Below are 18,042 nucleotides of genomic sequence, written 5' to 3'. Positions count from 1 at the left end.
GGGCGATTTTTTTGCCTCCCCACAAATCGACCTATACAGGCTTATATATGATTTTCTTATTCGTGAAATCCACGTGAACTCATTTCATCGTATTTTGGTCACTACTACACTTTGTGAGCTTAGGCCTGCTGCATCTGGGATCTCCATACATCTCATTCGTTTGCCCCTGTTTTTCAATTCCTTATCCCAATTTTGTTGATGTCCTCTTCTATTTCGTCGGTCCATCTCCTTCTTGGTCTTCCTCTTGCTTCCTTCAACGCCCTGGCTTCTACAATTTTCTTCTGTGCCTTCGTACCGTCAATTCTTGTTATATGACTCAGCCATTTTGTTTGCCTTGTCAGTAGGAATTATCGAGCGTTTTGGGTTTTTTGAATGTCTTGCCATACCCCAAGGCAAAACCACCCACACCCGCTATTCCAACCCGGTACTTGTCCGGGACTGCTTATTTGTAATTAAATACTTATTCACAGCTACCCTTCATATCTGAAGGCCGTATCACTATCCATAACCTATCCCGATAGTCTATAGATTCGTTTCCTTGGAATCCGCAATTCTGCAATACCGTACCTCAATGCACGATACCGGAGTCTCGGAAGGCCCTTCAAAATCAAGTTGTTTTGTGGTGTACATCAAAGCTTGCAAGAGAATATCGGAAGCAAAAACATTAAAATACATTTATTAAAGAAAAAGCTTTCCGAGGTATCCCTGGAATGATTTTTTTAGATTTTTAAATTTTTCGTGGGAATTGGAATGCATAAGTCCGATTAATGCTTATTTAAAGGAACAAAACTGCTTTCAAAACGATTAGTGCAATAGATTTTGGGTTATGGCATACAAAAAACATAGTTTCAGAAAATCGCTTTAAAGTCGAGCAGATATGAAAACCCGTCCTGTAGCAATGGACGCTAAAATACTCATAACTTTGCCAATTTTGCTCCGATAGACTTGAAACTTTGGCACAATCTTCTTGGGATATTTAAAAAAAAAGCACAAACAAGTTTTAATACCAACCCCCTTATCTGCCTCCAATAATACGCGTATTCGAGAGATAATAGATAGTTTTGTTGCCGTTGGTAATGGTTTGGCGTTGCTGGTCAATCTACAGTATTTCATTACCGCCGACCTATCCACAGCTACTGGTTTTTTCAGTTTCCTATTTTGACAAACCATGCCTTCTCCCATACGCTCAAATCATCTTCCTCTTATGTTTACATATTTTTTCGATTCACCGCACGCGTCTGAGTGTACGCACCTCTCAATTTAAAGGAAAAAATGGAGAATTTTAAATGAAAGTTTCGTTCTCCTTACGCTTGACTATTCCAAATAACTTATTATTCTCTTGCTCTCTTTTTCTCTCCACTTCACCACCCTCATTCGGGGGAGCGGCCCTGCTTCTTCCACTCTCCAAAGTCACACGGCGCACGTGCGTCACTTCCAGTCAAGTATGCGGCAACTTTATTTCTCAACGAAGTCAAAAAAAGCTTCCCAACAGCTAGAAAAAAGCTTCAAAACATTCATCGACAACGAGACGAATGCGATACTCTCTCGAGTCGCCTGTTTACTGCCCTTGGTCATGGCTGCTTGCGACTCAACAAAAACCATGTTAGTACGAACAGGCTGCAGCCTCTGCCCACCACCAACTAGCAGGCGCACCGAATTCATCATCAACTTTGTGAAGCTGGCCGGTCGAGGGCGTATGCGGCTCTCAATTTCAGCACGCATACATTTATCCATATAATCGCATGGATGTTTTTGTACATGCGTGACATCTCCACGGTTGAATCAAAATTATCAACACTTTGCGAGGTGCTTCTGCAGTAGTGAGTGTCACTGAATAGATACGGCAGTTTCAAATTTACTCTTGAACACAAACGTCACGACGGCGTCGAAATACTGAAACACTGCTATAGAAAGAAACTGCATTCAGACGTAAATTAGTTAGCCGTGCGCCTAAACTTTGAACGTAATGGTCGCACTATGAATTTACAGTAATACACATATATGCATACATATATAGTATGTAAATATTTGAGCATCTAAATAATAAATAATACAATCAGAAGCAGTTGAGTGATTATTGGAGTCCTCTATCGAAATTTATCAGCTGGTATGAAATACATTGCGCGCTTAAACTTTATATCTATGTGGCAACATTGCACATCGAGTAATTCGACAAACTTTCTTCTTAAGAGCTTTTCTTACAAACCGAAGTATACATTTAGGCAAACTCAATAGTTGTGAACTTATTCTCAATTGAGTGATTTGTTATTATGGCGCATAGATTCTTGACAGAAGTGTATGTCAAGCCGCTTTGTGGCGGTAGTTAGAGTGTATGCAAAAGACAGACTGAAATCTTCTTAGTAGTGCCCGAAACAGAAAATAAGAAAATTGGTGTTACTACCTAGCCACCTCTCCAGCACTCAGCCAGAAACTATAATATTTTCCAAGGGAAATTCTTTGAATTTTATATAAATGTATAAAAACAAATAAATAAATGGCGCATACACTTCTGTTAGGTGTGTGCCGAGCTTCTCCTCCTATTTGCGGCGTGCGTCTTGATGTTGTTCCACAATCGGAGGGACATACAATTTTAATCTCCCTCCGAACGGTAAATGTTTTTTATAAGGAGCTTTTTCATGGCAGAAATACACTCGGAAGTTTGCCGTTACCTACCGAGGAGAGACCGCTATTGGAAAAAACTGATTTCACTTCTGAAATTTTGCTTGGATCCAAGGGTCGAAAACTTTGGCAATGTTAGGGAACTTTTTCGGTAATAATACTCTAAAGAAAACAGCCGTTTGAGAGTGGCATGAACGCTTCAGCAGAGATCGTAAGTCCATCGAGGATGACGAACGTAGTGGCATGCCGTCCATATCACCGTCGAAAATTGATAAAACATCAATAAAAATAAAAAGTAAAAGAAACCGCAAACTAATCATCAAAGAGCTGGCAGAGGATTTGAACATTGATTATGGATCCGTTCAGTACATCTTAGTTAATGATTGGGGTTTGCGTCGTATTTCTGCAAAGTTGGTCTCAAAGGAACTGAGTTCCATGCGGAAAAGAGGCCGCGTTCATATCGCCAAAGAAATGATTTCCAAAGCTGAATCCGATCCAACATTCATGAAATGCATTATTACTGGAGACGAGACGTGGGGTTATGACTACTACACGCAATCCAGATATCAGTCCAGTAAGTGGAGGCCTCCGAAGGAACTAAGACCAAAAAATAGTCAAAACACAAAGCAATACTTACGATTTTTATCGATTACAGCGGTTTTTCCAGTTGGTCAGACAGTTAATAACTGACGTTGTGAGAGATTTACGTGAAGCAATTCGCCGAAAAAGAAAGATTTTTTGGGAAAACCAATAGTGGATTTTACACCATGATAACGCAGCGTCGCACAGTGCCATCACTATCCGTAATTTTTTGACTACGAGCGAAACGAGTGCGATCCAACAGCCATCGAACTCACCTGATATGGCTCCCTGCGATTTTTTCTGTTTGATCGTGTCAAAAACCATTACGAGGAAAGCGTTTTAACAGCTAAAAGGAAGTAATGGAAAAATCGTCGACTCTGATGGATATACCGAAAATATAGTTCCAGAAATATTTTCGCTGGATCAAATGCTGGCATAAGTGAGTTGCAGTTGATGGGAAGTACTTTGAACGTGATAACACCACTGTATTTTGAATTTCCTGAATATAGGTATTCCCGGAACTTTTTGATCAAGTTGGTATATTACATATAAGCCTTAATTCTATATACTATATGTTAATATATTTACATTTTTATTACAGGTTTGGGTTTTTAAACAATTCGATGGCAAAACTTCTATGAAAAACATCCTCTTTAAGTCTCACGAGCTAGTGTTGATATGTACGCGTTTAAGTACCGGTACCAGCCTCATACTAAAACACGTCCAAATATTTACATGTCGTCTACAAAACTGCAATGAATTTTAAAAGATAGACTTTCTCAGCTTTCTTTAACCAGCTGCTCGTAAAACTTGCAAATTGTTACTGGGATTGCTTTCATGTACTTTTTTATATTATATATATCTTTTTAAGAACGAATTCTCGGAAATTAAGTTACTAAATAATTTTACCATGGAAAATTGACAAACTTTTCTGGGGCAATGCATTCTGGGAAAGAAATGCAGATTTTACTTAATCAGACACTTCTTTTTAAAACTTCATCACTCGATTTTACAAATTCAATCACTGTGCGCCATTGCCGAGATATTTGTGCGTGACTTTCGTTCGAGAAACATCGGGTTCATATCGCTCATTTACTTCAACAGAGTATAACAAGTTTTTTTTAGATTGCACTGCTTTTGAGTGCCTGGTCCCGCCGACAGGACTGCCCATTTTTAAATTTAAATTTTAATTTTTTCAATTTAAATTTTAATTTTTTTTAAGCTGCACCTACCATACTTTTTACTTTTGATCATTGAATCAGCGAGATCTGAGCAAATACATTCATCAACACATGCATGTAGAGCATCAGGTGGTTACATCTTAACCGCAAATGCACAAAAATAAACACCACCCAGAAAAAAACAGCCGATCCCAGCAGTACTACACTTTTTCAATCAACAATTTTTAGGGGCCTACGGATTGGGCATACAAACATAGCCCATCCACATCTGTTGCCTTTTGCCCATTTCGCTCCCTAATCGCACCAGTAAAACATTTCATTAACGAATGTCAATTTTTAGAGAGATGAAGAAAAATTCACTTTGTCCCTACAAATCCCTACGCTATATAAATATCTGTATCATCTGTTAATATAGTTTAGGTTGGTTGGTCTGGCCGACTGAAAGCCATCACATAGACCTATTGATGCTTATTCTTACCAGATGAAGCTAGACCATTACGTTTCTTTGTAGTAGACATCTTGTAATAAGCCTGCGTCTTTTGCGAATATAAGTAAACTTTGGAGCTCTATCTCCGAGAGGTTTTCTAACTTCTCATATTGTAAAGCTCCTAAGCAGTTTAATCTGGTTCTAGCTAATGCAGGGCAAGAACAAATGTAGAAGGTGTTCTGGCGTTTCCCTCTCTTCTAGTTCATTGCAAAATCTGCAGCTATCGTTGTTTGTAATTCCTATCTTGTATGCGTGCGTCGCTAGCAAATTGTGGCCTGTCAGCATACCTGCGATAGTTCTGCTTTCTTTTCTAGACAGAGCTAGTACGAATCGGACGTGTTTATCTGCACTCTGTGTACACATGATTTTCGCGGTTTTACAAATGGCTAGATTATTCCACCTCGTGTCTATCCGTGCTTTCATGTCCGCAGGTTTTTTAAAGGTTTCAGTATGTCGTTTTCTTGTTCGAGTTGCCTGTAAACAGCGCTTTTGGCAATCTCATCTACAATTTCGTTTCCTGCAATGCGCTTATGTCCGGGTACCCAATAGATATGCAACCGTCTGTCTGCGGCTAGTCTCTCTATGGCTTCCCTGCTTTTTAGAACATTTTTTTAATATAAGAAAAAAAATTTATTTCATTGTAAGTTAAATAAGTTTGTGTGATTTGAAATATTTGACATATTCCTTGCTTTAATCAAAAATACATACCAGCAATGAATTGATGGCTTTTTTTCTCATAAATTTAATTTTGCGTAGATGCTCGTACTCTCCTCATTCTACTTAATACAAATAACAATTTTAGATAAGTTTGCAGATTTGGCCACAAGCTCTTCCTTTACGGTAAAAAAATGCATGGCGATATCTATTGACAGATAAAAATATGTCCATACTTTTAGTAGGGAGGCATACGCGGTTTTTTTTTCTGGTAAACACAAGCTTCCGGTCAAATTAGGCCAAAACGTAAGGGTTAAGCTACTAAAATTCATAAAAATCTGAAAATGGATAAAATTGTTCAAAACATATGTAAAACAAAATTTTAAAGCTCCCAATCGATCCGGCGGGGGGAAAAAAATTTACTCGAGGTCAAAGGTTAAAAAAATGGGGTTTTCGTGAATTTCTCGAAAACGGTCAGTTTTGTCGCAAAATTAACTCAGACGAAAATTGCAGATCATAAAATTATCTACAAAAAAGAGGTGGTCTGTAAAGTCGGTTTACTGACGATAGTTTAACGTGATAACGTCATAAGAAAATACTGATTGAATGGTTGCATTTTTCAAAAGAAAATTTTAATTTTATTTGTTTGATAGATATTTTGTATGGATATAGAGAATGAGTTAACATTAACATAACATAATATACTTTAACATAACATAACATAACATAACATAACATAACATAACATAACATAACATAACATAACATAACATAACATAACATAACATAACATAACATAACAAAACATAACATAACATAACATAACATAACATAACATAACAAATTACCACGTATTAAAGCACTTATCAACAGCTTTCATTTGATACCCATATTGTACATACACAACCAAAGGTTACCCGGGTCCACGTTTTGATTTATATCTCGAGACCCCAGTCACGGAGCGGCATGAAAAATACTCTGTACTAAAGCATTCACCAACAGCTTTCATTTGATACCCATATTGTACATACACATCCGAAGGTTACCCGGGTCAACGTTTTGACCTATATCTCAAGACCCTATCTACCAATAGGTATTCAAACTATACGGAAATCATCTTCAATACCTACTTAACAATGTGTGTAAGTTTGGTTTAATTCGGTTCAAAGACACGGCGGGTCCACGTTTTGGCATATATTTCGAGACCCTAGTCATCAATAGGTATGAAATTTACCCCGTATTAAAACACTTGTCAGCAGCTTTCATTTGATATCCATATTGTATAAACACATTCTAGGGTCCACGTTTTGGTCTCTATCTCGAGACCCTAGTCACGGAGCGGATGGAAATACTCTGTACTAAAGCATTCACCAACAGCTTTCATTTGATACCCATATTGTACATACACATCCGAAGGTTACCCGGGTCAACGTTTTGACCTATATCTCAAGACCCTATCTACCAATAGGTATTCAAACTATACGGAAATCATCTTCAATACCTACTTAACAATGTGTGTAAGTTTGGTTTAATTCGGTTCAAAGACACGGCGGGTCCACGTTTTGGCATATATTTCGAGACCCTAGTCATCAATAGGTATGAAAATTACCCCGTATTAAAACACTTATCAACAGCTTTCATTTGATATCCATATTGTATAAACACATTCTAGGGTCCACGTTTTGGTCTCTATCTCGAGACCCTAGTCACGGAGCGGATGGAAATACTCTGAACTAAAGAATTCACCAACAGCTTCCATTTGATACCCATATTGTACATACACATCCGAAGGTTACCCGGGTCCACGTTTTGACCTATATCTCGAGACCCTGTCTACCAATAGGTATCCAAACTATACGGAAACCATCTTCAATACCTCCTTAACAATGTGTGGAAGTTTGGTTTAATTCGGTTCAAAGACACGGCGGGTCCACGTTTTGGCATATATTTCCAGACCCTAGTCATCAATGGGTATAAAAATTACCCCGTATTAAAGCACTTATCAACAGCTTTCATTTGATACCCATATTGTACATACACATCCGAAGGTTACCCGGGTCCACGTTTTGACCTATATCTCGAGCCCTATTTCCAATATAAAATATAATCCATGTTACTCGTGATGTAGCTTTCGAATGGTGAAAGAATTTTTAAAATCGGTCCAGTAGTTTTTGAGCCTATTCATTACAACCAAACAAACAAAGTTTTCCTCTTTATAATATTAGTATAGATATGGTAAATATTACCATACATTTTTTCCTTCATATATAATAAAAAAATAATAATAATAACATTAAAACAACAGGTATTATTAACAAACTTGGTTTTATTTTAAATTCTTCAAGTGAATCAAATTAATAATAATCAATAAGAAGGCATATGCAAATACAAATACGTGAATTTATATATGTACATATGCGCATATATATTACATACATATACATATACGCTCACTTAAGTAGGGGAGAGCAAGATGTCGAACGTTGCCGTTCGTTTGCTTTGTTTGCTTTGTCGTTCCTTCCGCGCTTTCGCTTGCAGTTCATTCAATGCAATGAGCAAGGTAACTACATATGAGCAAGGTAACACTAATATGAGCAAGGTAACACTAATATGAGCAAGGTAACACTAAAGAGCAAGGTAACACTAATATGAGCAAGGTAACTACATATGAGCAAGGTAACACTAATGAGCAAGGTAACTACATATGAGCAAGGTAACGACACATTTTAAAATCAAAAGGTATCAATAATTTTTTTCGTAAATACCACCGTTTATAAGATATAACGAAGTAAAGAGTTGCAAGTGTAGGTAATAATATGCAAAAGCATATACATTTTTGTAGCTGTAATATAAGTAAACATCCTTTTCTATCGGTGATTTTAACTGAGATTTAAAATATAAAACATACACATAAGTATAATTCTCAAAATATTAGGTATATTGAAACCCAGTCCCTTATTTTATATGCTGTTCAATTGTGTGCTTGGCTACGGTCGTATACCTGCTTTGTGTGAGAATTCCTCCTAAATGAACTACCGCTAGTCTTGAGCGTCACTCCGTATCGATTGGGAGCTTTAAAATTTTGTTTTTACATACATAGTATTTTGAACAATTTCATCCATTTTCAGCTTGTTATGAATTCTAGTAGCTTCGAATGTCTAAATTGACCGGACTAAAAGCTGTAAGTCGCTCCGTTCGAGAGACACACATCATATTGGAGCAAACGAACTTATAAAGCGCACAGATAATAGAGAGCAAGAGATAGGAGCTTCTTGTCACTCAAGTGCTCATATAAATATATTTGTAGGTGCATACTTACCGCACTCTTCAATGGCTAAAATCAAAACATCTCTTATTTGCTATTTGTTCTACGCTTGGTTTATTATTGTTATGGAGCTATTATTACTTATACAATATTCAGTTCAATCGGCCCGACTAAATATTAAGTATTAAATATTGGTGTTGCTTTTCTTATTTTTAACACTCATTATGTTAAATTTTAAAAAACATTTAAAATTACAAATGCACACATGCATTACATCCAATGAAAATGTTTTTGAGAAACACCGAACTAGTTTTAGATGGAATAGCATACATATGTATGTTAATTAAGCGTCTAGAATTGGCTGTGCTATTAAAACAATTGTTTTTAATTTGCAACAAAAATTTGAATTTACAAAATTTGAAGTTTAAGCGTGCTGAAGATTTGAAAGTGCTGGTAATAAAAATCTTATCACCGCTTTCCACGATTTAACAAAGTGTTAAATTTTCGAAGTGGACCTTAACGTAAAAGAAGATGAGAGAATGAATTTTTAGTTTACCAGAAATTGTGCGATTTTTTACCCATAAATTATTTATAGCTTAATATTATAAAGAACATTTCGAAGATTAATGCTAATTTAAACGCGTACTATTTACAAAACAGGAATACAATTAATTAAAATTAGAAAGTGACGGTTGGTGTGTTAGATTCACAACCACTGCACTCATTTATTCACTGGGCCATTTGGACTTTCTTATCTTATTTTTACAAACTTAAATTCTAGATAACACTTGATTATTCCTTTTTGACATTTATGACAGTACAAGAAAAATACTTTCATACAAAGATGGGTGATTGCGTGATGCGTGATGCGTGATTGGGTGATACTTTACGAAAAATTCTTGGAAACTTTGAGTTCTTGGAAGGCGGAAAACGTTTCAGTCTGAATTTAATTATTTAGGTCGCTTGATAATTGGCAATGGGGGTGATGCTTTACGAAATACTACCGTATTTCGTATTTGATTAAACCTATTTTTAATTTAAACGTGCACTATTACAGACAAAGAGACGTTGAAAAAGACAAAGAGACGTTGAAAAAGACAAAGAGACGTTGAGAAAGGCAAAGAGACGTTGAGAAAGACACTAGACACATAGATTTTAAACATTTAAGTTATGGAGGCAAAAAGGATATTTTGAGTTTTTGAGGGGGTAGAATTACTTTTAATTTAAATGTGCACTATTTACAAAAATAGCTGATGCTTTACAAAAATACTTTCTTCTTTCATTAAAATTATCTTTGAGTACAAAAATACTTCCGTTAAACCTACTTTTAATTCAAAAGTGCACTATTTACAGACAAAGAGATGGTGAAATAGACACTTAACGAGACACATATTTTATGGCAATAAATTCGAAAGGCGAAATGAGTTTACCTTTTTGAGAGAGTAAGAAGACATTAAATTTAGATGTGCACTATTTACAGAAAAGGCCGTTCGGTGATGATTTACAAAAAATACTTGTACATATATTAACGTCACGGAAATCGGAAAACATTCAGTCCTTTTTCTTTTTAGTCAGTGAAATTATTCATAATTTAAAGGTGCAATATTTACAGGAAACGGCCTTTGGGTGATGATTTACGACAAATACAAATTTAAACAAACGGGACCTAAATTAACTTATATTAAGGAGTGGCGGGTGTGGACTTTACGTAAATCACTACCACTATCTCCGCCCACTTCAAATCACGTTGCGCACTGCAAATACCTTTGATGAATTGTACAAATATGGTTTCACGAGGAAACTCGAACATTATTCTTTGTTTATCTAAGCCTACGGAGTAATTAAAGCTAAGACGAGGAGCAAAACATTTTCAATAAGCTAAAAACGTTTTGCGGACTAAGCCTAACTTAAAACTAAAAATTAACACTACTACATAGAAAAAGGTATTCAAAACCGCACAACTTTTGTTAACGATTTTCCGGAACTATTTACTATTGCTCTTCCACATCCTTGAACTAGCTAGGAACGCATAACTTTTCTTTCTTAGTTATCCTTTGTGATAAGCACTTCAGGATTTAAAATTTGTCACTTGAGTTGTATTAGCGTCGGTTATGTCCTTTGTATTACATTTATTGCATTTGTTTGAGATAACTGTTTTTTGTTTTTGCCTATTTTTTCTATGTTTTGTTGGAAGAGAGTATGTTTCCTAGCTAGTGGAGTGGGGCGAAAGGTTTGCTTTTTGCAGCTCTTAAACTCTAGCAGTATTAGAATCAGTACGCTTATACATATGTATGTATGTTCTTATGTCTCTACAGTCTCTACCCGTTAAATGGGTCCGATTGGGAATAATTGTATGTGTGTTCTTACATCTCTATGGTTTATGTTAAATGGGTTCCAATGGGTCACTATAGTAAATACAAGTTGTTTGAATGTAGGGCTATTGCTTAATTTTTGCGGTTTTTGGGTGGCTTTTGTTGCTTGATATACGGAGGAGACTGCTGTGGCTGATGGTCTAGCTGCTGCGGTCGGGGCAACTTTTGATTGGGTTGGGGCAGTTGTTGATTGAGGGGTTGCTGCGTATAGGGATAGTGATAGTGGTGATGCGATGCTGTCTGGCAATGCCCGTGCTTGCAGCTACCTGCGCTGCGCAGCACTTCGGCATAGGACATCTCTAGATTTTTCAACTGATTGAGCTCCATCGATAGAAAGCTTGGTCGGTACTCAAGACCATTTGCATCCAATTCACGACTACGCGATGTGGACGGCGTGGCAGGCGAATTCAGGCTGCGATTGTAAATGACCATCGAGCTGCCGTTCCATTCGTATCGTGCACCACCGCTGGCGCGCGAGGAGCGTGGATGTTCAGCAGTGGTGTTGGCCAGCGGCGATTGCACATACGGACGCACATCACGTCGTTTCTTTCCACTCGCGATGAAGAAGCGTGGTGGCGATGGCAATGTGGCTGGAGACTCGGAACGATCATTACTGAAGTTGCGATTCTTGCGGCGGTTCTTCTTCTTTATACCCACTCCAACCGAAAGGTATTCGAGTGGCTCGCGTTTCAGCGGCGTCAGGACACGGCCATTTTCAACGATTGGCGACTTACCGGAAAGAACCAATGTAGTGATAGATGTGCCCGCATGCACGGGTGGTTGATTCTCTTGGTTCTTCTCAATTATATGTTTCTTCGCGGTTTTTCGTTCTAGCTTCGTTATGCACTCGGACATGGCGAACGATTGTTCGGATACTGCTGACGAAATAACACTCTGTGCATCATCTGCGAAGTCGATAGGCAGCTCTTCATTTGCAGGCGTCACTGGTGGCACCTTGGCGGCAATACAAGCACTAGCAGAAATGGGCTCTGTATCATCGAGTAGCGGCAATTTCTCGCCCTCCTCCTTATTGGTAGCCGCCTTCTTCAGTACAGCAAAAATCTCTTTGAATAGTTCCTTGTACTCAGGTCTGTTGCGGAAATGCGATTCAATGGGGCTTGCATCATCATAAATGCTGAACTTGCAAACCTCACCATCGTCGATAGTACATAGAAACGATCCAGGCCTGTTCTCCGTTTGCGTGAACTTATTGCTAGTCTCATCGGCATAACCAGAGGAAGATGTTTCCGTCTCTGAGTATTCAGTGGGTGTTCGCCCACGCAGATTCTTCGTGCTGCTGGCAACTTTAGTGGTTGCATCATTATTGGGCAGTTGTACATTTGAGCTCCCGCCATCTGGCATATTTGCACTCGTTATTTGCCCACACACATCTGCCGTTGGCTCGTCGGCCATCGACGATAGTGTATGAGATTTTTGTGACTGACTAAACTCACCAGATGACTGGAACTCATCGGCTAATGACATAGCGTCACCCCCACTGCCGCTGCCGCCACCGGAGCCAATGTCAGCTCCACCTGCCGTGATGTTCTTACGCGCGATCGCGGAGCATTGCACCTCGAGCAGAGCTTCATATTTTTCCACCAGCTCGCGATACGGATTCGGGCTCCCAGGAACGCTCAGATCCAAAGAGTCCGGAATACGTGAGGAAACCTGAAAAACGGTGATGGACAATTGGGTTGTGAAATAGTTAATAGGCGGCCATGGCATTACAGGTTGCTGTTAAAAAATCTAATTTTTTATGGTTCTATCTTTTTTCTGTTTTTGCAAAATAATAATGCATTTATTTATTGTGAGTAAAATATCGAATATTGGGGAAAATAGAAAGCATTTATGGAAAGTGATATGGATGGCTATTACTAAATTAGAATAAACACTATCATAGTTGCAAATGCAGAATCACAGTCTCAACAATAGCAACAAAAACAATACCAAGAACAACGGATAGATAGTTGATAGAACAGAATACAAGTTTCATGCAAGAATAGTTTAGATAAGAAGGCAATACATGATTTACGAAAAGTATCGCTTACAAATACTATAAATAAAAACTTTTCATACGATGGCAAATACGACATTGTCCAACTGCTTGGCTGCTAAATCCGCACAGCGTCTGCTAATCTTAGTTAAGGTTTCCCCCAGGATTTTGGTGTGAATAAATTAAACAATGTAAATTATAAATTTTTAATTGTTTTTTAATTATTAAATTATCACAAAACCGTTTCTTCAGATTTATAAAGTATTTAGTTCACATCTATTATTTATGACAAAAAAATTAATATTTATTTAAAACGAAACGACGGTTCAGAACACAAGACCCATACTGTGTGGCGAATGCAAGGTTCAAAAATATTAAGCCCGAAAATAAGTGTTAAAAGTGTAAAAAATGTCAAATGTTAAAAATGAGTGTGAAATAACAGCCCTGCTTTAGGTGTGTGTGTTAATTGACGCTTCATTTCTGTATATAAAAACTTCGCCTTCATGTTATTGTCAAATAAAATGCGAACTGCCGCTGCGCCTGGCAAATCAAAGAGATTTACAGCAGAATAAAATCCCAGAAATGTTAATAGGTTTCTTTCTGTTAATCGATTTTACAGAATCTCTACTCTATTTACATATATATTTACATACATGTGTATGTATGTGTGCATAAAAATAGTTTTAAATGTGTGCTCATTTTTAGATATGGCATCGTCAAAGCTGAAGAGCTTTTGCTCGGCCTTGTACAGCATCAGACATTTAAATCGAGAAGCCTTCGATGTATTTGTACATACAAGAAATAAGGAAAGCTACCGATCGGACCGAGCTTATACAGCCGCGCACATTTCGGTAAAATTTAATTAGGGATGCTTGTAAAGAAGGCGTGGTTTTATTCGGGCTTTATTCGATCCCAATAATATTTATGTCGGATCTAAATGAGATGGAGAGCCATAGATGTACCAAGTTTATGCGAGTTTTATTAAGCCGTTATTGAAATCCACGCATTCACTCAAAAATATCCGTGGCACCACCCGTTTTCGCAAATGTCGATTTCGTGATATTTCTTGTTATTTTTTGGTTTATAATTTCTATCAAATTTGAGTAAACTCACTTTCGCAAAAATACTTCAACTTTTTCTCGAGTTAATATTTACATTTGTGGAGGTTTGCAATAGCAGCTTAAGTCGGAAATGAAACGGTTCTCTTAATAGCATTCAAAATACTTAACCTTTCGCATTATTTTCTAATTTTCTATTATCGTTACTTCTTATTTAAATTTACAGAAAAAAATTAATACAAAAATTTTTTAGTGGAGCATGCTTGTATAAAAAATATGTGAAAAATTTCTACTCGATTTACGCTACTTTGTCATACTTCAATAAAGGGTCTTTCAAAAGTAACGCCTAGATGTCAGTAGTGAATAATTCCTATGGTCCCATCATTGTCCGGTAGGCAGATGTACCATTTTACACGATCGAACAACGCGTTAAAGTTATTGAAACTTTCTATAAAAATGTTCGATCTTTCAGAACAACAATCGCGAATTTCGTGATTTTTTTGGAGAAAATAATCGTCCGAATGAATCGACAATTCAAAGGTTGGTGAAAAAATTTCAATAAACTGGTTTTATCGAGGACAGAAAAAGGACTGGTAGACCAAAAACTGGACGTTCTGTTGAGAAGATTGCTGCTGCAGCGCAAAGTGTAGCTGAAAAACCTTCAACATCGCTACCTCGACGTTCTCAACAACTAGGCATTCATGAATTGGCTATTTAGCAGGTTTTATACAAGGATTTGCATTTGCAGCCTTACAGATCGAGTTAACACAAGAATTGAAGCCAACAGATCACAGGTAACGCAGAAATTCCCTGAATCGGTACTTTGAATATAATGCTGGTTTTCTCCCAAAATCATTTTAGAGATGACCTCATTTCACCCTGCATGTACAGTTTGAGGTGGTTATTGGGCTGGTGGAATAATTCACCGTTTTTCTTCGAAGATCAAAATTAAAGAGCTGTTGCTGTCAATGGGCATCCCTATAGACAACTGATTCAAGAAACTGATTCAGAAACAGGTCAACGAACAGATTGGAGCCACAAGTCACACACCCAACATTGGATTATTGTGATCTAAGTTTCGCGGTCGATTAATTTCACGTAATGGTGACATCAAACGAACAGTTGGCACATTCGCGTATCGGCAACCACGTCACTGGTGGCGTCTTGGTAGACTACCGAATTAGCTTCCGAGACCACTTGGCAAACAAAGCAAGAAAGCTGCCACTGCGACGGTAGCCCTGACTACAAAAATGGCGAACATTGGAGGACCAAGACACCAGACAAGACAGGTCCTGGCTGAAGTAGTGAGGTCTATCCTTTTATATGGCGCGACAGTTCGGCGTGATGCTTTCAAGCACGCTTCATACGTACAAAGTAGTAACTCCACGTACCGCTTGTGTCCTCTTAGAGTCTGCTGTGCCTTCAGGACAGTCTCAAAAGATGCGGCGCTCATCATAGCTGGTTTATGCCCACTCGACTTGATAGCGCAGGAGATGTACGAAATGAGAAGTATGAGAAACAACTAAATCCAATGCGATCAGCTGGCACTGAGGGCAGGCAAGGCGGACGGTAAACTGACGATAACACTATTAGAAACTAACTTTTCTATGGTAGCGAACAGGGACATTGGGGGAGGGGCCGTATAGATCCGACAAGGGTGGCTCTCTGTAGATATGACTTAACAGTGGGCGGTAATAGGCAGATGCAGCTTGTGACGTTTTGCATCAGAACAGTAACTGATGTTGAGTCCAACGCTCAAGCCGCCTCCTGACGAAATACTTGACGATAGTACCGGGGGGATCGGTACTTTGACGGTAGGAGGTTTAGTTCGGGTTAAAGTCCAACACTGATGGGGTAAGGCTTTCGATGCTTCCTCATCATAAAAAATAAGAAAAACACGCACGTCACTCGGTCTTATCAGTCCAACGGAGAATCTGTCTTGCTAACAAGTACAATACTACTTTGGAATAAGCAGGAATTGAGTAGTAAAATCTCTCTCGGCGAGCAAAACTAACAGTCTATAAGGCTTTCACGATGACAACATCCGATGAAGCATCCCAAGGAGTTTTTGAGACAGATTTTGAGTAAAATTTTTGGACCTTTGCACATTGGCGAGTATCGCAGACGATGGAACGATGAGCTGTATGAGCTTTACGACAAGACGCAGCGAATAAAGATCCAGCGGCTTCGTTGGAATGGATACGAACACTGCGGCTCTGAAAGTATTCGATGCGGTACCAGCTAGTGGTAGCAGAGGAAGAAGAAAGTCTCCTCTGCATTGGAAACATAAGGTGGAGAAGGGCTTGGCTTCACTTGGTGTGTCCAATTGGCACCAGTTAGCATGAGAAAAAACGACTGGCGCGCTTTGTTAAACTCGGTCAAAATTACGTAAGCAGTTATCGCGCCAATCAAAAAGCATAAGATAATTACGGGAGGTTCTTCGAAAAGGCAAATCAATGCGAATAAGCCAACAACGGTTCCAGAACTGAAACACAACATTTAAATCGAGATTGTTGAACTCAATGCGATAATGTGTGAGCGAGTGATTGAAAATTGTAATCTCGTATGACAGTCTGTAGTCGTGCTCATGGTGAACATTTAAATGAGGTCATTTTTAACTTATAATTGTTAAGAGTCGTATTTCGTATAAAAATAGTAAAGCCTTAAAGAATCTACATTTTCACACGCTTTATTTTAAAACAACATCTAGGCGCGTTTTTGAAGGACCCTTTATTTATAAGTACGTAAATGAGGTAGGAAGCAATGCATCTACCACCACGTTTAGGCTACCCAAAAGTGGGCATGGCACCACCAATTTGGACAAAGAGTAATTTCATTGAAATATATTAATTTTAGTTCGAGAAAACGGAGAGACGGGTGGACGGACAGACATGACTACAATCGAAAAACCTCTCTTTGGTATATAAATGTCTCGTGCACAAGTGCGCGTTGATATAAAAAAAGTTAGTGTCTGCTTACGGCAAGAAATGCAAATACAAATGCAACAGGCACTTTACAGTAGTTGCTCAAGAGAGTTTTATAGATTTAACAGATTAAGGAGAACTCTGCAGGCATAAGCAGCTGTTAGTTACAGGAAGTAATGTTGTTGGTTTGAATAAAATGTGAAGTGTAATGCGTTAGTGCTAGTATGTAAATATTTGGAATCATGGAGGCAAGTGTGGTCTTGTATTCTCACCGTCTTTAACTTATTAACAGCAAAAATAAATATATAAATATTAGTTTTTCTTTTGCTTACAACTAAATGTATACTTTTAAGTATGATATGGGCGGATTTAATGTCAACATATACAAATATATTTTTTTACATTTAACAACTAAAACTAGTCGGCCACTAAACTAAAAATGACACTTGGCACTGCTGAAATTGTTCATGGTGGTTCCAGAAGGTCTTTTGAGCGATTGTATTTTAGTCTCTTGCGCGCATTCTCAGAAACGGAATGTAGATTGTGTAAGTACTTTACAGGTTTTGTTTTCAAATTATTTTAGCTTTTTAGTTTTAAAATATAGGTTTGTATATGAATAAAACATTAAAATTTGTAATTAACACGGACAAGTAAGAAACATTGGCAAATATTAACAGTAATCACTTAGACTAGCCTTCTAACGCACTAATATAAAATTTACTTAATTACAATTACAAATTCTATGTTGCACATAAGTATGTATGTCATTCGGATACATATTTAAAGAGTATGTACGAGTATAGGAGATTAATTGATATGCTCTCGATGCATATTTACATGTGCATATGCAAGTATGTACTTATGTTTGTATGTATAGCAGGTAGGTATGTACTGTTTGTATGCG

At 37.8% G+C, this 18,042-nt stretch overlaps 1 protein-coding gene across 4 annotated transcripts in view; it reads right to left on the bottom strand.

Annotated features, from left to right (window-relative positions):
• Window positions 1-9,460: 9,460 nt before the first annotated feature.
• Window positions 9,461-18,042, bottom strand: part of LOC128856873 (uncharacterized) — a 114,571-nt gene continuing 105,989 nt past the window's right edge. For all 4 annotated transcript variants that reach the window (XM_054092291.1, XM_054092290.1, XM_054092292.1 and 1 more), the window contains exon 8: window positions 9,461-12,831. In XM_054092291.1, coding sequence (XP_053948266.1) covers window positions 11,233-12,831 — 1,599 coding nt within the window. In that variant the 3' untranslated portion in view covers window positions 9,461-11,232. The remainder of the gene's footprint in view (window positions 12,832-18,042) is intronic.

This window comes from Anastrepha ludens, chromosome 3, assembly GCF_028408465.1.
Source record: "Anastrepha ludens isolate Willacy chromosome 3, idAnaLude1.1, whole genome shotgun sequence".
Taxonomy (NCBI): Eukaryota; Metazoa; Arthropoda; class Insecta; order Diptera; family Tephritidae; genus Anastrepha; species Anastrepha ludens.
This window is presented reverse-complemented; position numbering and strand designations above follow the sequence as displayed.